This window comes from Lissotriton vulgaris, chromosome 1_1 (assembly GCF_964263255.1).
Source record: "Lissotriton vulgaris chromosome 1_1, aLisVul1.2, whole genome shotgun sequence".
Taxonomy (NCBI): domain Eukaryota; kingdom Metazoa; phylum Chordata; class Amphibia; order Caudata; family Salamandridae; genus Lissotriton; species Lissotriton vulgaris.
In genome coordinates this window covers 1,512,893,882-1,512,915,153 of record NC_141685.1, presented here as the reverse complement: position 1 = coordinate 1,512,915,153, position 21,272 = coordinate 1,512,893,882, and the positions used below count along the sequence as shown (strand labels likewise).

At 40.5% G+C, this 21,272-nt stretch overlaps 1 protein-coding gene across 1 annotated transcript in view; it reads right to left on the bottom strand.

The window, feature by feature from the left end:
- RELN (reelin) overlaps positions 1–21,272 on the bottom strand; it is a 1,675,658-nt gene that overhangs the window by 425,948 nt on the left and 1,228,438 nt on the right. Inside the window, exons 25-27 of the mRNA XM_086967429.1 lie at positions 15,081–15,286; positions 10,508–10,679; positions 9,013–9,213 (exon numbers count right to left, since the gene is read on the bottom strand). Of these exons, the coding sequence (XP_086823555.1) occupies positions 9,013–9,213; positions 10,508–10,679; positions 15,081–15,286 (579 nt within the window). The remainder of the gene's footprint in view (positions 1–9,012; positions 9,214–10,507; positions 10,680–15,080; positions 15,287–21,272) is intronic.

Genomic DNA, 21,272 nt, shown 5'->3' with positions numbered 1-21,272 from the left:
CGATTGCTACGGTTTCAATCGAAAGAAAGTCTTCACAGAATGGTATCCACTATCACTATCTTGTGGGTCGACTTAAACAGTCAGAACTTCAAAAGCGCATGTTCTGAACCAAAAGGTCCACCAGTAGCTTGTGCTATAGCAGCATGGGGGCCTTAAGAGGTGGGGAGAACAGCAATGAAAGCTGTGTGCCAAAGCGTGGGTGCTCTACCCATACCCATAAATGCAGAGTGAAGTACCACAAGTCTTAAAGGTGGAAGTGGAAGCTTTCTGCGAGGAACAACAAGAGCTCATGGCTATATAGTGAGTAACACAAGGGTAACCCTCCTCCGTCCTCTTTCCCACTACGAGCGGACGCTATGGACTTGGAGACAGCCTGATTCTGGCTGGCTACAATAATTTTGCTTTACATATGGGCTCCATCTGATCCAGTTTGAAGTGACCACATAAAGTTCTGTTCTATTTTGACAGACATGGTGACAACTTAACGTTAAGCAAAGCTTATTGATATTTCTGAGCACACTTAATATTGTGATTGGTATTAACTTTCCGGCTGTTTGGATCATTGTCGTTGCACCATACATATGAGAAGCTCTTTGCTTGTCTTTTAAACATTTAAGCTGTTCTGAAGCATATTACAGCGAGCTGCTCACCCTTACCCCTGGGTCCGCTTATTGTATTGGACCATTTCTTTTATTCTATATCTGTGAGGAGCCCCTTGTTTATCTTTACAAAACAGTCAAGTTATCAGAGGTATATTATACTCCTGGGTTACTTTCATCTTTCTGCTCACCGCATGGCTCAAGAATACAAATTTATTGTGCCCTGAAGAAGTCCTTCATAAGGACGAAACAAGTCGGCAGTATCGTTGTTTGATTGTCCTGATTGTGTTTTAAGTCTGCATCAAAATAAAACGAAGAACTTTGAAGGCTATATTTGTGGACACAGACTTAAACATTTCTTTTTTCTTGTCTAAATGTTTTGTGGTGCACCTTTTCTTTTGTTTAAAGTGTAATATTCCTCTTTTGGAATTGCACTGTGACAGTGGGTGCGTTGCAGTGTGCACACAGATCTCTGAGTAGTTTCAGAGGATATATACATTATAGGGATAGTGGACCAGGTGCAGTAGTCTAAAGGGTTCCACTGTTTAGGTCAATTCTTTCTTGACTGTTCCCAAATCACCTTTATTTTTTCATAGATAAGCAAAATTTGTACTCCAAGCCCACATCTCCCACTCGAAACATAGCACTTTTATTTAATTTTAATTTAATATCCCACATAATGAACTCATCTGCATGATTGCTAAGAACTGAAAATAATTGTGTTTTTGCACATAAAATCACATTATTCTAATGCAGCAAATGGAGCCCGTATAATTAGTTAATTCATCATCTGCAGACCCTAATCAACTCTCTATATCAGCAGCTCAAATCGTCCTTTTCACAGACTAACTATGGGGCATCCACCAATACTCACAGAATCACCTTACACCCTATCTAGATCACAGCACAAGTAGCCAGTGATCATGTATTCAACACAGTTCAGTAGTTCATCATAATCCCATTCTCCAGTAACAACAAACTCCCACACATTCCATATTTTGCCACATCCTACGTTTTACCCCCATATTCCAACAAACATCATGTATTCATCATAGCCTCAATTTACAATCGCATACTCCAAGATATTTCTCATTGTAATATCGTCCTTTCTTTAGCATCACCTTACTTCACCAAACACCTATTTGATGCGTCACAGCTCCACGTACGACACTGTTAGAAAACAGGCACTATTCTTCCTTATCACAGCTTCATTAGGAAAAGACACAAGGCACACACACTGTTCGCACCCTCTCTTTGTAGCATTAGCAGTTCCTCTCACATCAACCTAGCCTGTGCACTTCACGTAGGGGGAAAGTATCAAAACCCCTAAACTGTCAGGACTCTCATTTTCAGTCTAACAGATCGAAGAGTATTAATATTTGTTTTACTGTAAACATCATAGTTGTAAAACAATTTACAATACAATACAATATAGGTTGTTTACGTTAAAATAGATCGTATATAAATACTCCTATTTATGTATGTATTATAATTTTGAAAGAACAATGGCTCATTCATGAAATATTTTTTTATAAAAAATAAACAGTGTCATTCTGATGCCCGTTAGAGGTTCCATTAGTAATCAAAACCCACATTCTACTTAGTGGGGTTTAGGTGCACGTGTGCATTGTCATGTTCGAATAGACATAAAAAAAACTGTAAAACAAATGTTGCATTGTTTAACTATCTGGTCTCTATGACCGTCTAATCTGTTTTTCCAAGTGACCATGTCATAACTCCTTTAAGAGGGGCAAGTAGGAGCTACTGTGCCCAAACGTGGATGTTGAGGCGTTTTACTCTTGATTTCCCAGAGCCTGACTTACTATGGGTACAGAGAAACTAGGCCAAGTAACCCTTCATCAACTGACTCTCAGTGGTAGAGCCTTTTCTTACTTCAGCCTCTTTTTGCTTTTTGCTGCTTTTCTCTTGCCCCACTTGCCCCTTAAAGTTCCCTGAGACCTCCCACCCACCCCCTGCACTTCCCCCCTGCCTCCCCCTCACCTTATCCGCTTCCTGCATCTTCTTTCTTCTTCCTGCATCTTCTTCCCACCCGAAGTAGCCCTGCCACCGGCCATGTGCTCCTCCCCCTTCCCTGGATCTACTTAATTGCAGCCACTGTGCGACCCCATTTAGCAGGTGCCTAGTCTGAGCTTTCTACCCACTTACCTGGGACTTATCCTCTGACCAGTCTAGGCCCGTTCGGTCCCGGCCTTGTGTCTCAATGCCCCCGCCTCACTCCTTCTGAAGCTCCCTTTCTCCTCTCTTTATCACTCGTTCCCTTCTCATTCTCTCTCTCATGCCTGTTTTTTGCTTCTCTCCACTTTTTGTACCCATTCTCTTTTTTTTGCCTCTCGCTGTGCTTTCAGCTCTCTTTTCTTGCTTAGTGCCTCTCTCTACTCACCTCATCGATGGTTTTCCTGCTTTCTGCTCTCTTTCACCCACTCCTTTCCTACACTTTGTGCACCTTTCTTTCATTTTCCGCATTTTCTCACTTCAGCCTCTCTGCTTTTGTGCACTATTTTCGCTTGTCCCTGCTGCAGTTTCTGGCACCCCCAACCTCCTTCCGAGCTTGCACACATAACTGGCTGGAGCACGCCCAGCGCCATGACCCCTAGTAATATCACCCTCCACTGCTACATGGCAGAAACCCTATTGTTTTAGCCAGGCCGCCAAGCCATCAGCTACTGCCGAGCTGCACCCCACACCATAGTGGGACTGTTCACCTGCACCCACTGCCTCTTCACACTACCAGCCAATACACCTACTGGCATCGACCTCCCTAACTGGAACTAGAACAAAATAAGAGAGGCAAGCTGGTGCAACACCATCAAAACAAACCAACCCAACACCATCAAAAACTTAGAGATGAGCATCACCAACTTCAACCAATGGATCAAGAACTGTGCTGGCTCACTCATGCCCATCAGACCTAACAGACAAAGAAGTACCAACAAACAGGCTAGCTGGTATACAGACAACTTCTGGGAATCCAAACACCACTGCAAACAGCTAGAAAGACAATGGGAGATCCAACCATGATGCAGAGGGCAGAACCACCGACAAGGCAGCACTGAAGCACTACCACCATCTCCTGAGAGACACCAAGAGAAGAAATCCTTTCAATCATCAAGGAGATTACCACCCTAGAGGCCACAGGTAACACAATCACACCATCACAGGAACTCTGCAGCAATCGATCCAAATTCTTTCATAGCAAAATCGAAAGCATTTACAGCAACTTTAAACAACTACCCAACCCTAAGGATCTCATCGGCAGCCTGTCCATAGCCAACTAAGACACACACCTAAACAGCTGAAAATCACTTACTAAAGGAAGACCTCACAACAATCATGAAAACAGTCCACTCAAGGACCCCATATGATACCTGTCCTCATCACATCAACATAAGAGGACCACAGATCAGCAACTGGTTCATTTTACTCGCTGTGTTATTAAAGAAAAGACAGCCATAATCAAATTAGTCTTGGTATCACCACTACAAAGGGGTTGGGCCTAGACTACCTCAACATCTAGTTACAACTCTTTGACTGAAAATGTATGAACCTCAGCCGTGTTGTGAAGTGCAACTGGAGATCCTTGGGGACAGTAAACTTCGAAACCCATGTCTGTGCATACCCCTGCTAACGTTTGGATAATAAATGTACTTTAATTGCATAAACAACCAGCTACGAAAGCAAATCTGTTGAAAACATTTTGCCAGTGTTACCTTGAAGAAAAATCATATATTCTGATGAATGGTCTCTTATAGGACCTGTTTTAATATTTATTACTTGAAGGTATTAAAACTTCTTAACACCATAGTTTGAAACAGTTGTGCTGCTACTCCATTCAACCTGCGACTCTCAGTCTGCTGTATCTGAATAATGTATACGGGTCACTTGAATTGTAACCTTTGATTAGTTAAAATAATATTAGCACAAGAAGATAATCTATCTTCCACACATACTGATGGCGAATAATGGTCCGTAAAGTACTTAATTCGAACATTTCCCAATTGGTATTACTCCCAAATTCAATTTAACCTTTAGAGAATGAGATTAACATATTTTGATATATTGTTTCTCTTCTCAACAACTTTCAATGTAATTCTTTCACATAATCTTTTAAATTAAAATAATATTTTAACAATATATTCCATTCTCACCACCCCATTACAATCAACTGTAAAAACAGGATTCCTTTCATGCATTCATTTCCATATACAATGTTTGAAAGCACATATTGCTCTTCCCAGTTATCACAACTCATGTTTGAGACACCACGATCCATCGTAGATGTGTGTTTTGTAAACTTTCAAGACATTTTCTATCACAGAGTGGTTAATTGAAAATATTTGCTCATCTTATAACTAGTTAAAATTGCTCAAAAAATGTATTCAGAAATCCATATTATAGCAGCAGAAGGGTTTGTTAAGCACTCTCTGATCAAAAATATTCACCATCTATAATTTGAGTCTTTACTTCCAAAAATAAAGGGTTCTTTTTAACAAAGTGGTTCTCCATTTCATTTGGAACATGTGCCACTTCAAAATGCGGGAGGACACTAATTTACAACTTTTCACCAAGTTAATGTCTTCGGCAGGTGCTCAGATTCGGTCCACAACTGTATTTCAAACTACTTATCAATTCTATATTCTTTGACTGAAATTAACACAAAGTGTTAATAGTAATTTATCACTAAGGTCAACTTTACCATCATTACCTTATCTCAATAACACCAGTAATAATTAAACCATTGGCGAGATAACACAATTGCGAGTTTGTTCATGTATTATTCAAATAGATTACATAAATACATATGAAATGAGACTTTTAAAGTTCCACCACAATAATGTGAAATACCTTACATTGAAAATGAGTCCTAATCATCGAGCACTGGTCATCCAACACTTGACTTATAAAGGAGAATTAAGATGACTACTATCGATATGAAAGCAGGAAAAGTTATTGAATGTAACCTACTGAGTGCAGGAGACATTGCCAAATGATCACTTGCACACCAGACAAATCCCAGATGCTTCTCCTGGAGGGATTTGGCACCACACTAAGTTATGATAATAAAGTAAGCATACATATTTCCAGCAACGAAAGCACATGCAGCAGCCCTTCCTTTAACATATACTCAATACAAATTATGGTTCTATTACTTTGGTAGTAGCAGACAGGGTTGCATTGGGAATAAAAATCGACCCACACGCTAAAAGAAAGTGACCCTCATTTGCATATTGCGTTTCAGCAAAACACTGCTTCATTGTAGTTTTATAAGAAAGAAGGGTGGTCTCTGACAGGCATATTTTCTTAACTTCACTTAGATTAAAAAAAGTGTGAATTAGGTCAGTTTAATGGCAAAGACAGATCTGAAGTTACAATTTTGAAAATGCCACTTTTAGAAATTGGGGATTTTTCTGCCCTAACTAATTGGTGCCTTAAATCTGTCCTTGGGTCACATGACTGAGTGCAGTTGGCATCTGGACTTTGCTTATTCCTCCCAGAGAGTCACACAATAGAGGAACTAGGTGTGCCTGGATGGGCCCTCAACAGGCAGGATGGGGGCAGTGTTGGGGACATCCCCAACTGCAACAGAATAGGTGTTCCTTGCCTTCACACAAGTGACTTGTAACCCCTGCATGTTTGTGCAGACAGCCAAGAGCCAAGCCAGGGTAAGCAGGAAACTTCAAGCATCTCAAAGAGTATTATCTAGAAACGTCGCCTATGTCAAAGAAGACACCAGGTATAAAGCTAGGACCCTCAGACCCACTCTTCAGTTCACTTTCTGGACATATGGAAGGACACTCAGAGGACTGCCTGCTGATGAGGCCGGCCATGTACTCCAGAAGATTGCTTTGCAGTGCCTGGAAGGACTGCTTTGCTGTCTAGAGCCTGCCTTGCACCCTCAGAGGCCAGCCATGCTCCTTAAGCCCTGTTCCACTGCTCGAACCCAGCACTTTCAACAGTGGTCTAGTTGGCTGGCCTCCTATTCTGAGCCTAGGGGTCAAAAAAGGCTCTAACCATCTTGAACCTGCAACTGGACCCAGCCTGATGAGTCTTAACACCGCAAGTGGTGCCACTCTCGACCTTAAATCTTGGTGGTGGTGCTGAAGGTGCCCAGATAGCCACAAGTTAAAACTTGGGACATAGAAAGATTTGGTTAAAACTGCACTGAGAACTGAGGGAAGACTGGGACCTACCTGTTCGTCTATCTGCCCAAGGTGCATTGCTGTTTGGCCTGACTTCGCAACAGCTCCGGCTATGTTCTTGTATGCAGCAGCGAATCCTGTTCATCGTCCCTTCGTCAAAAGGGTAATTGGCCCTTTGAAACTCTAATTGGCTACAGCCTCCAGCCTCGTCTCATTGGAGATTTCTGGCTTTCAAAAAGAAACTAACTCCGAATGAAGAAATCTTCACAGCAACTTTGTCCAGAGGTTCCCCGGCGATGAAGCCTCCTCCTTGTACACTGCCTGCAGCCTTGCCCCACTGCACTTCTACCCTCTCAAAAACTTTTTGTTAAAATTTCTTCTAAGTCTGTAAGTAAGCACCAAGTGGGCTTGCGCTACATCAGGGTCGACCATATTTTGTGACTTTGCCCTGGTCTGCCATTACTAATTGTCCGCAATTGGCACTTTGAACATTTAGATGCTATTTTTCACCTTAAACTTTAAAAAATCATAACTCCTCAATCTACTTATTGATTTTTTTTCATTTTGGTGTCAAATATTTTATTAAAGCTTACTCTATTTTTCTAAATTGGTGTGGGAATTATCTTCTGTTGTGTTTTCACTTTATTACTGTTAATGAACTGCACAACTACTATACACATTGCCTTTATGTTAAGCCTGACTGCTTTTGTGACAAGCTAACTGAGGGCCAAGCACAGGCTAATTTAGCAAGTTTTGTGGTTCACCCTGGCAGGGATTGTGGCTCTTGCTTGAATTGGGCCAGCACCCTATTCAACCTACAACCCAATTTCTCACACTTCAAAATCAAATCAAAAATGTTATGTGGTCACTTAGGCCCAGGCACGCACATTACCATTTTTCATGCCCACGTTTAAAGTTGACAGCTTTCTTGAACATTGACACTTGACACACATTTGCTTGTGTGCCTGTATGGGATAATATTCTGTGAAACGGCTTTTCTTACATTTACATTTCTTCGTAGGCATATTATCAGAGCCTTGAACATTCTGTACGAGGGCTAGGTTCATTGCTCAAAATGCTGATTTTAGTGATTGCCCGCTTAATGTCAGCTATGTAAAGATAGAATCAATAATGGCAGCCTGGCTGGGGCTTCGGCATGGTAACATGGGTGAAAGTTATTACATAAACAACATCAATCTTTTGTTTAGATAGAGGAGCAATTTGGTTACACTTTGAAGATGCATCATGCTGGAATTCCAGCTCAGATGAATCCTGGCCACCTCCTGAGAAGGATGGTGTCCAGCTCTACACCAAGAGGGGCCACCGATGAAACATACCCACAGGTAACTGGGGAGTTATATCAAGGGATTCTGGCAGGTTCACCCACCCTAGGCATGCTAGGAAAGGGCGCGCTAGGTGGGAGCATAACCATACCTATATGCAAGCACATAATACATGTGACAGCACAATGGTTGAACTGTTTATTTTCTTTGCGATTCTTGTGATGCTGATTACTCAGTTTTGTTGCCTTCTACTGATATTGCAGTGCACGTTATTTCACAGAAGAATCATAATGCTTCAATAAATAATTAATATGCCAATTTGAGTATTTCTTGTGTCTCCCTTTGGAGATGCATGAATTACTAACAAAAGGAACTAATCTGTTTCCACAATTTCCTTGGGTAGTCAAAGTAGTCATGTTCTGAGGTAGCACATACAACCTGTTACCTTGCTAGGTTAGGGGTACAGGTAGTGCAATGTGAACAAGCCAGGACTAAGGCCAATATATCCTGATCGTGTGCGTAGAGTCAGTCTGGCACCGTTTTGATGTTTATGTTGTCCAAACGCACAGTCTTACTGATAAAGAGTGAACTGTACAACACCCGAATCAGCAGAAGCAGTACAACATTGAAAATATGCTCCTCTGTTTGTTTATCAATGCTGTATTGTGTTCAGTCACCCTGGCTTTGGTCTAGAATGAGCTATATAAACACAACCTAGAGTAAAACAACTGTTAAATAGGATGACCTAGAGTGAGATTTACAGCATAAGGATTTTTCACTCTAATTATCCTCCTACCTTTTTTCTTTCGGAATTATGAAATGTTTTTTAAGCTTGCGGAAGTCCTCGTATTTCGTGGCTCCAAAATAATCAGCTCTTGTACACGCAGATGAATAAACATGACATTCTTACATGTGTGTATCATGCAACTGAGACAGAGGTTTTATGAGACAAGAAAAATGTAGTGAAAATACCTTGAACTGTAGAACGTATCCAGGTTTTAAGGTCAGATCCCGAGTGACTGCAAATCGATCCCCATCCGATTTACCAAAGAGCATTGCTGACGGTGTGGCTGAGCAGAAGCTTTCATTTTTGGTCATTCCTTCATTCGCCAACATCAGCCACACACTGAGCTGGTTCATAGGGTAGTCGAAGGCAGGTTTCTCATAAAAGTTCTGAAAGATATAGAAAAGCGTAAATGGATGTAATTCTTGCATTTTCAGAATACATGATCAGTTTTCAGTTTATTGCATGTACGTTTTGTTCCTGCTCATATTAGTTCAGGGCTGGTGAAAGGATTTTTTGTGTCCTTAGGGCAAGTATCATTGTGCCTCTTGGTCACATCCTGAAAAAATATGATGGTGCTTGCTATGATTTATCCCTTGTGACCTATGAGTTTGGCAGGTGATGCACTGAGCTCATCTAAAAACAGGGAAGCTCAGCACTTCCAAACTGCTACAGACATTGGACTTATTAATGTGAATATTTGACATCCAGCCAAAGGCAGGGTAAAAAGCTTGGATTTTGAGACTTATTCCAGTTAAAGCATGATGAATTCAGAATAGGAAAAAAGTGAAATAAAAAGTCAGGAAAAACATGCGCCAGAAACAAAAAAAAAACTTGAAGAAAAGGGATGGGAAAAGTAATAACAAATATTAGTATACAAGCATTGGCAAAGCTGGCCCTAATTGTCCCCCTTTTGGCTTTGTCAATGATTGTTTCATTTTGTCGTGGATTGTGTGAAAAATAATTTTTGGGCGTGTGTTTTTGTCTGTGTGTATGTGAAAATCCCTGGTGAAATCCGGCAGATACCTCACCATACCTGACTGAAAGCACTTGTACCCAACTCCTTCCTACAGAATATACTTTTTGGGGGGTTTAACACCCCAAACAACCTCCTGAAGCCACACCCATTGGTATTATGTGCCATTTGATAATCTAAATATGCTATTGGAATGAGCTTTTTTTGTAGTATAGTGTTGACTTAAGAGGACATTCCAAGGTTTCCAACAGAGACGGGAGTCTGATAAGGATAATTTCCCATAGGACACTGGTTTGAAGAGCAACATGCAGCTAGTGTCTGAACTCCCTGGCCTTCATAAGGCAGAAGAACTGAATGCTTTACATGGAACCAGTAGCCATTCCTGCCCTCAGGACCCACCACGTATGATTAGATATGAGCAGCAGCAACATGTATGGTATAGGACGAGGTACTGTGAATCATTCCACCGTTTACAGGAAACATCACAGTGATCCCAGTAAATACTATGGGTTTCTTATTAGAAGAATGGACAATTTCCAGGTGAGCAGTATGATACCTGTCTGGCAGCGTACATGATGTCTGTAAAAGTTTATTTAGGGAAGAGGTATGGTCTTCTAGAAAAAGTAGTTAAGCAGATTTGATAACAATCGACAGGAAATTCATAAGAGACCTAATCAGCTCACTTTTTTATAATAGTTTTTTTTTACCTGGGGTAAGGTGGGATAAGCCACAGGAATGATCTGCTTCTGATTTTCAGACAAAATAATGACGTCGTCGATTGCCCACTGGTCATAGCCTTCTCCTGAAAACGCTGGCTGCCACCAGCGGAATCTGGTGCATGGGGTCTTCGCAGCGGCAGGGAGCTCTAGGTACACAAACCTGCAGAGGAGATCCGAAAATCAATCATAAATGCACGTCTTTAAATAGTGGCAAGTTACCTGGTGCATTGCCAAATGAGTCACTGTCACAATTAAGTCTGTGTTGTTTATCATTGCTACATGCATGCTTATATTTATTTTGGCCTGTTGTGTGAATCTTGGATGATTCTATGGTTGAAGATGCAATGCAAAATAATACCCGCAATTTGTAGGAAAATGTGGTTTGCTGTAGAGGCTTTCCAGTAACTTCAAAGCACCTAAAAGGAGCTACAGGCTCCCTCATATAATCACCTGTCTCTGTTTCTCCATTTGTACAGATCAGAGTTGAGATTCTGAATACTTAATTTGTATCTATATTGTACAACAGAGAGGGCATTACCAAACACTCATCAGAGAGAGACTCAGAGGGACCCGTAGCTAATCTGAAAGCCTTACAACACCCACCAGTCAATACGTTCCTCAGAGCACCCTCTCAGTAGTCAGTACTACACTTGTCTGTCTAAATACTGGCTGGGGTAGTAGTTCCTGCCTGGCGAGGAACCAGCTAAGAATGGGAGAGCCGTGCAGTGTGAAATCTAATATCTCGCTTAAAGGGCAATGCTTCCTGCTAAATGACAAAACTTCAAACAGTGCAATTGAACAGGGGCAACCTCTAATAGTGCGAATGGTGGAGCACAACTTTAACTGATGACGAAACTCACAATTCGAATTTGTGTTGCTAGAAACTATGTCCCTGATTTAGGAAAGACTGCTAGTAATTTTCCTGGCGGAGAATCATCTGCAGGAAATGACAACTATGGGGTAAATACATTACCATTGCTCTTCAGAGGATTACGCGTTCCCACCCATCCTTGAATCAATGCCTCTTTTCTTTTCCAGACACCAGCCCTCAGTTATATGAACTGGCATTAGAACTGCAGGCTTGCCTGCATTGAAGTGGTCAATGGACAAGAGAGCAGGCTGCTGTCATCAACCCATGAAATCAACATTCACCTGCATACCAACGGAGAGCAACTCAATGTGAGGGCAACTGACTACAAGATCTTTATGACCTTACCCAGGCTTGATTGACAAATGCATACCTCAGACTCAACCTGATGAAAAAAGTCATCCTCATTGCCAACAGCACAGAAGGTGGTCTGAGCTAAACATGGCTCGCCTACCACTCACCAATAATAGTGATCATTGATGGTGACCTGTCACATCACACATCTTGAAAGAAATCTGAGACTATCTAGCCTCTCCTCTTCTTTCTACAGAGGCTTTTGACCAGATGTACGGAGCTATTTTGCTGTTGGACTGATTCACTAATCAGGGCTTTGGCAATCACGAGACAGCTTGGTATGTACCAACCCCAAATAGCGATTTGCTAACATGTTACAGAAATGGCAATTTGTATTTGTGAGTACATACCAAATCACTGTTTAGGAGGCGTGTGCTTTGCGCGTCCCTTTCAAATAGCGACTTGAAATGAGATATATTAATGATTTGCTTCTGAAATCTGTTTGCAAAACATTAATATTTTACTGACTACATAAAGGTAGTAACCCATTTACAAACCAAACTTGGTCTGAAAGGGATCTTTTCCCCTTTGTAAATGTTGACAAAAATATGGGACCACTACCCAGTCGTAAAAAAAAGGTTTGTGAAACTTTTAATTTTGTGTAAATGATTCCTGTTTTCCAAAAAATTACTGCCTTATTTAAAAGAAATCACCAACATGGTGGACTGCTGACCCCAGCAGGACATCATTCCTGAGATAGCAGTGAATCACAGTTGGTTGCAATTTGCGACGTACCTCATTTATTTTCATGAGATAGGTCGAACTGAAGCCCAGTACGATTTGGTATTTTGAGAACTGATCTATTAATACATTGATGAGGCAGCAAAATATCATAGGTTTCATAACATTTCAGTGTGTAAATTGAGACCACTTTTTTGTGAAACCTATCTTAGTATATCTGGCCCTACACCCCTAACTTTGAGGCTCACACTTCAAAACCATTCCATGGCAATGTTTGGAGCACAGTACTGACTGACCTCTCTGACATCATTCTAGCTCCGTTGAGCATTATGTTTCAGTCTGCCCTATCAAATGACAGATCTCATCCAGGAGGATCAATGCTTATTGCCTGCCCAGACTCACATCATGTGGCACAGGAATGAATTCCTCCATGATCTACTAGGCAGAGATATCCAGCACCACTCAAACTGACTGGATAACTAAACTGCTGTTAAGGCTAATAAAACATTTTAAGCCACTGCATCAGTAGGCTCAATATCAAATAAAACAAGGAAACCATGAGAAGACACACATGTTCATGATATTCATCTGCAACAACATCCCTGAATTGCTCTCGTCTTTCACTCCCCCACATCAATAGGGCATTCTAAAGACATGAACTCAACAAGTATACCCACCACCACCATAAAGGAACAATGTTGCACCTTCACAAAATGGACTAAAACATGAACCATTTCTCCCCACTTATTCCCATGACCTCAAATTATTTCCTATGCACAATTTGAATGCTAGATGGATGTTTATTATTTCATTGGAAGACAGGGTGTATTGCTCTATCCAATGGATACATTAAGATCAAAAGACCAATCAACAGGATGAATCCTGTATTTTCTTTAAACAGGGCACGATTTGTTGCACAAGTTACAACTTTGGGGTCAATTACGATGGTGTTCAGAAAGGCTCCAACTGGGATTCGGATTTGGCGAATCCAATTCGGAACCTATGATTCCGACCTAATCGGATACATGTCCAACATACTACGATAAAAGGAAACTGTTCGGGCTGTCCGATCCAATTGGCATTCATACAGACTGAGTCATTCGGAGCTGAATCGTACAGCTCTATGGACACTGTTTCGGACCAAGCGATTACGATGTCCGAATCTGACAGCCTTTCCAAATAGATTTGTCCATCACAAAACGGCTTTCTGATTCTGACTTTGGGGGCCTTTAGCAGGCCCCCTTCACCATAGGCCTCCGTCTGGGGCCCGTTGGGATACCCATGAGACCCCTCTTTACAACCATGCATAGTGTGCTGGCACCATGGGGTGCCTGTCACAGGGTGCAAGTTTTTCCCCAACTACCCCAACTAAGTGTTAAAGTACACGTCTTGCAGTAACTAAATGGAGTTAACTGACAGTTCTGGTCAAAGTAGTAGTGAATTATTTCCACATTGCTCTCACTGTGAGGTCACTGTTTCCTCTTACTAACTGAGGTTTTGAAACGGTTGTTTACAATCTGAGCTTAGTTGCTCAGATGAATTTTGGGTTGCTATATCTTGGTTAAAAAAGTCTGATATCAACAGTCTTTGAAGACTGCTAAAACACAACTTTCCTCTCCACCAATTTCAAGTTTCTTGGCTTTCAACCTGACCCAATGATCCTTCAAAGCACAGGGCAGCAACAAAAGCACTATCAGTATAATACCAGATTTCATTCTATCCACAATTCAATCCTTCCTCCTCTGAAAAAACTATGCACCTCACGACCTAGACTATCTAGCTAAGAGACTTTCCTTCACTGCCCACTGCAAAACCAATCAATCCAAAAAACTCTAAAATTAAACGGAAAAAAACAAAGGCTAGCATTCTCATCAATTTATGACCACCATTTATTTCGTGATTATTACGGACACTTTTTTTTTAGTCCTGGAATTTTGGTTAGGGCCGAAAGAATGTTGTGCATGTAGTATTTTTTTGTTTCCATTAAACTAATTAGACTAACCGTCCTGAAATTAATGATTTGTAGGTGTAAAGTTAAGGGGAGGAGGCAATGTGGGTAATGACCTGGAATGAGATGGTCACACGACATCTGTTGCCCCTATTTTGTGGTTCAACCTCATTCCACACAGAAAACTCACCCCTCTCCTTCCAACTTTTAAAAGGGAACACAATACACTGCTCTTCTCCTTATTTCTCGCCCATATTCTGGCTCCCACAGTATGCCCTGCTCGTTAAAGGAATTTTCAATGAAATTTGAAAACTCTGTAAAGTTAAGAATACTTTGTAAAGTCTAGTTAACTTGCAAATTGGTATTGCAATAGTATTTCTTGACCCTCCTGTATAAGTCCTGCTAACATGCGCTACAAGACCACAAGCCCACACGCCCTTTGTAAACAGTGCCCATGGGACTGTAAGCTGCATGCACCACCACATATTCCCTTTTCCATGCAAAGGTCCCGTGCTAAATAAATACACACACAAAAAGTACAAAATAAAAAATGCTCGAAACATTACAGCATTGTTGTGCTTTGGATATGCACAGGAATAACTGAAAAGGACCCTCTCTATATAGATGGCCCCTTTAAAAAAAATGACAATTTCTAAAGGGCTTCATCAACAAGAAGAGCAGAGTGCATGTCAATCTACAAAGCTCTTTACCTGGGCTTACGGAAGTCGGAAAAGTACATTTCTGCGAGTAGATGCCAGCTGATGCCCCCATTGTTGCTGTACTGCAGAAGCACGCCTTCCTCTCTGCTGTCAGGTTTGTTACAAGAAGAGGTCTCCCCTCCGATCTGAATGTAAAACTGAACAAAATCGACCCATGTTGTATCTAGATCCCGGCTCACAAGCTGCCTTTTTCCAGCCTGTAAAGACAAACAAGAACATGGTTAGGGTTGTTTTATACTTTCCTGTTTAACAGTATGGAATGCATCATAATACTTTCACCATGCAGCTACAATGGAGATCAAAAACTCATGAACACTACTGGGCACAAAATATATCATTTACACTTAATTCATCTATATAAGAATTCCCAATCCAACGTATTTATTTGCTGCATCAGTTAGCAAAATAGTAACAAGCTACTTTTATCAAGTGATTGTTACTTGCAGAACACACTATTATATAGAGCTGATTAAGTTTCATTGTGAACAGGTGTCTATGAACTTACATGGAAAAACAACGTGATCTCAAGTCAGAAATTTGTAACACTTCTTTGGCCATCGAAGCCCACTTTTATTTTCTAAAAGAGCCTACATTGCTATTTCTTCTTCTCCAAATCTAGGACATAGCGCTATTAGAGCAATAATAGTGGATATACAACCACTGAAGTATATTGAACCTCTTCATTTACTCCCTTGTTCCTGTCCCTAATGTTATTTTAGCTTTGTGCCTGTATTGCCTATTTTTGTTCTCTCTAGAGCTAAATGGTTGCTTATAGTTAATCGGTTCATATGTATGGTTGAAATCATTATCATGGAATGTAACAGACAATAGGTAATTTCCGTCTCTCTTTCTCTAAGATTGGTCTTTATGAAGCAAATCTCACTCTTACGATTTGCGAAAAGAGCTTGGTATATTCTATATTGTGAAGCTGCAACCCAGACTAGAAATGTTGGCTTACTCAAATGTTTCTATTGCGCAGCCATTTGTTTTTTGTGCAGATTTATATAGCGCGAACTCGACCCGAAAGTATTGTAGCGCTTTACATCAGCACCAGTTACTTTACACAAGGACACATTAATTTTTTTTTCACACCCCTTTATTATTATACTGACTATTTACATTCTGTAACAGCATTATGAAAAACTCCTAATAAACAGAACAACAACATTTGTGGGTATACAACAAATCAGGGTCTGGAACATATTGTCAAGGGTGCAGGAGTCACTCTAGATTTTCAGGATATCCACTTGAGAAATGTCTTGCATGACTTTAGCCTTCATGGACCAACATTGGGCCCTACAGCAATGAACTGTGCCGGCAGTGTCAATGACAGGCGTCTTCCCAGAAGCTCTCAAGAAAGGCCAGATCCTTCTGCCCCTAAAGAGACCTACACTCAATCTCGATGACCATGCCAACTTTCAGCCCATCTTTCACTTACCACTTGTCGACAAGATAGCGAAAAAAACTGTCAATGTTCAACTCCAAAATCCCACCATGCTAACCATCTTCTGCATGACTACCAGTCTGGCTTCAGATCACACTGCAGCATGGAGACTTCTAACTTACACATCGTAGATGATTACCTCATGACCACATATGCCAATGACCCATGACTCCTGATATTGTTTGACCTCTAGGCTGCCTTTGACACTGTTGTTCATCCCACCTTCATAAACACCCTGGAATGTCGAATGGGATTAATCAGCAATTTCCTTCTGTGGTACTCCTCTTACTTTCCTAACCGACCCCCAGTTTGTTCATATGGTTACTTCCAGGTCCCAAAAGATCCCTATCACTTGCGGAGCCCACAGGGTTCGATAAAGTTCCCTGCCATCTTCAACCAATACTTAGATGCACTTGGTGCTCTAGTCACAGACAACTTCAAGATTCATGAACATTTTGGTGATATACAATTCTACTCCAAAGTCTCCTCTGCTTCAGACATCCTATGCCTCAAACAATGGATGACCAGTGCTTACCTGGGGCTCAACCCAACCAAGATAGAATCCCTGTTATTTGCCAAGAACAACAAACAAAAAACAATTCAAACCTGGGTTAGTGGCCTGAACCTTGACAGCTTCAAAAGCCAACTTTCACCGAATGTTAAGTTACTAGGAATTATCCTTGACACCAACTTACCTCTCAAGGAACACATTACCGAAAACACAAACAGAGCTCTAAAGAAAGTCAAACCATTACTTGCCGAAAGCAACTATGGAACTGCTGTTCAGGCCCTTGTTCTCCTGCATTTTAATGGTGGTAAGGCCCTACTCCATGGACTCCTATGCTCCACACTGGCAGCATGCCACAGCACATCTCATCCAGGGCCTGAAGAAATATCATCACACCCATTTCCAATTTTCCATTTACCTCACAGCTCTCTTCTGTAATATGTGCCTATAGTTTCATTTCTAACGGCACAAAAATAATAAAAATACCGCTCTATTATTATTTTTATTGGCTCAAACACCATTTACTAAGATTACAGTGATTTTCTATTACTCATGGAGCCAAAATCCATTACATTTCATCCAAATAAAGGAAAAACAGGAAGCTTCACCGTCACCTATAAAGTCCAAAGCTAGTGATATGCAAGAAATGTCAATGAGCAAAGTTCTTGAGGAGATTGAAGCAATACATTGAAATACTGACACAATATTCTCTGACATCATGCATATTCAATAAAAGTGAAATGAAAGTATATGATAAAGAGATCAAAATTAGAGCTAAAGCACCAATTGAAAAAATGATTCCTTTTGTCAATCAAATATTTCCTATGAAAAAATCACTTTAAGAGCTGAATAATAGAACATGTCAATATCTGCATATTTTCCATGTTCCTGAAAATGTTGCTGCAAACTCAATTTGGAGAATATACTACCAAATCAATTAAAGATAACTTTCCCTGAAAAATTTGAATTTAATAAAGAATATTGTATTCCCACTCATCAAATGTAACCAATCAAAGCCCGGACAAATTAACGTTGAGGTCCTATGTCTTCATTATCTTATTTTTATCAGAAAAGTTGCATGAGAGATACCACATTTATTGATAGAAGGTACCAAAATGTTCATTCCTCAAGAGTTTGCCAAAGAAACTATACACATAAGCAAACAGTTCTCAGATTAAGACCAAGACTGAAAGAGGATGGTTATAAATATGGTCTTTTTAATCAAGAATATGCATTTGAAAATTATCTTTCCAAATCCTGTTCTTCAGCAGATTTGGTCATATACTTAGATCAGCACGCCCGATCAGATTGGAGTCTCAAGCAATTGAAGACTCTGGCTGAATATTAAAGGCCCAATATGTATCTGATCCTTTACTGAATTGCAGGCTGTTGCTGTATGTTTGACTTCACTTGCACCTCTGTTCCTTGGTACCTTGTTGCTGTTAGTTCCTGTTTAGGATTATTCTATGTTTTGTTTGTCACGTATTGTCTGTTTTTTAAGGACTACCATCATACTTTTATATTAATTCTTTTATTAGTGCCTATATTTTATTGTAGATGTTAGGCATACATACTATCAAAATTATATCACTTAATGTTAAAGGATTATGCCACCCAGTCAAAAGATAAAAATATCAGAATACTTGAATAAAACATAATGCTGACATTTATTTTATACAAGAAATTCACTTTAATGATAAGGCATTATTATATATGTCTCAAGGATGGATCAGTCTCTTCCCCAGCTAAAAGACGGACAAATATGTGTTGCTTTTCTTTTTCTCATAAACTGAAATTTCTATAGTTGGATTGCTATAATGATGCAGATGGTAGATTTGTTTATGTAAAAATGTAGATTGATACATTTGTTTTAAACTTAATCAATATATATAGTCCTACAAAAGGCAAACCTATGTTTTAGAAGATATTATCATAGGAATTCTCAAATTTGCTAATGTACCTTTTTTGTATGAAACAATTTTCATCTAATTAGGGATCCTCTCTTAGACAGACTCTCCACTTTCAAATTCCATCCCACAAAACATTTCTCCTTATTCAGATCTTTTTCTTAAATACTAAGCTCATTGACCACTGGTGACTTTCAAATCCTAGAACTAAAGATTTCAATTTTGTTTAAAACACTCATACCTCCTACTGTAGAATTGATAATTTACTTTCTTCTATGAACCTTTGCCATGTGATCAAAGACACTACCATTGAAGAAATTATGATTTCTGATCATGCAATAATCTCTTTTCCTCTAGTCTTAGAGGATATGCATACTCCCAAGAATAATTGGCGCATGAATACCGAGGTAGCCTCAAATCTAGAGAATTCCACCAAATATTTAAATGTCATTGCCCTGTCTCTGCTTCTTCTTTAGATAGCTATGCCAAGTCTGATCTGCCCACTGTCGGGGGTGGTGATTTACCAACCTGCATTGTGTCGGACGCTATAACATTTGTCTGCTGTCAGCCCTACCTTCTCTGCTTGCCTCATTAACTGTCATTCCTTACCCAGACATGCCTTAAATATTTATAATCTACTCTCTGAAAATGACTGGTACCTGTTGTTCCTAACAGAAACTTGTCTTAATGACTTATATCACTCTCTGGCCATCCCTCCTGGTTTTTCGATTAAACATCTGGATCATTTGGAACAAAATGGTGGATCGCTTGCTATTATATACTGCTCCCCCCTACTCATATTCCGTCTCAAAATTGCTGTTTATAAACATTATTGAAGGTCTGTTCTTCACGATTGTCTTACTACCTCCTTTGCCCTATTAGGAGTTCTCATCTACCAATCCCCTGACTCTCTGGCTGACTCTCTCCTACTATCAGCTCATGCTTGGCCAACTATCCCCTCTGAATGCTAATTTTGTGGTACTTGGGGATTTCAACTTGCATGTCGATGATAATAGCAACTGATCTGCCCAGCAATTTATGTCCTCATTAGAAGGTTTCGATTTGGAAAAATTGGTCTTTGAACCCACTCATTTAACAGGTCACACATTTGATCTTATTTTTTCATCTACCTGCACAGTTAAGGTTATGCCCGCACTTAAGCTTTTTTGGTCCGACCATTTTTGGTCCCTTTTTGCCTTTTTTCCCTAGTCCCTCGTCAGGTGCAAGAGCCGGTCAGAAAATCTCAAGACCCGGGGCACCTTTTATGCAGACACTGCAGTCCACCCCCCAACAATGCAATGAAGTGCTGGATTTAGCTTCAGTAACTGGCTTATCTTGGCACTGGATACGATCACGACCATAAAAACACACTCCTCTAGTAGCCGATAAATCTCGATGTAAAAGACTTGAACAATAATGGAGAATGGCCTATGACAACAAGGCAAAAGTTACTAACCTAGCCACGTTGAAATGCTATCACTCTTCCATCTGAAAAATGCAGGAATATTTCAAAGCTGCATCCATTGCAGAGGCAGATAATAAGCCTTGAGAACGTTTTCAAATTGTCAAAAGTTTCCTTTCGCCTACGGCAAAAGCAAACAATCTTTCTCCCATGCTGCAACTCTGTGAAGACCTCTCAATTTATTTTCATGAGAAAATTAAAATCCTCTATGACTGATTTACTCTGCCAACTATACCTAACATGAGCACACCTGTTCTCTCCCAGTCCGGTCCTCTTCTTATGAGGTTTGACCCTATATCCTTGGAAGTCTCAGCGTCAGAATTGGTGAGATGCAAATTTGGATCCCCTCTGGATCCCTGCACTTTGGCTATTTTAAATCTGGCCTCGGATGTGGTTAACCCCTTTCTCAATATACTGTTGAATAATTCCCTGGAATAGGGGCTAGTTCGTCCATGAAAACATGCCTTCAACTCTGAGCTCCTTCAAGCTGTGCCTGAAGGCAGTTGTGGAATGGATGGAGGGAAGCTGCCTCAAGCTGAACTCCGATAAAACTGAGATTCTTTTTTATTGGCACAAAGTCTTTCCCCAAGACAAATCTTTGGTGGCCACCTGAGCTGGGTGCCGCTTCTCTCCCAAATCTGACGGCCAGAAACCTTGGGGTAAAAGTCAAAACAAATCTTACCTTTGAGCCCCAAATTAAGTCCATATCTACTTCTTGCTTTGCCACTATCAGATCTCTCAGAAGGATGATCCACCCCATTCCTGTGGAATCTCCTTAAACTGTCCTCCACGCTCTGGTTACAGCAAAACTGGATTTTGCTAACAGTTAATACTTGGGCCTACTGGCTTTTCTTATCCAATG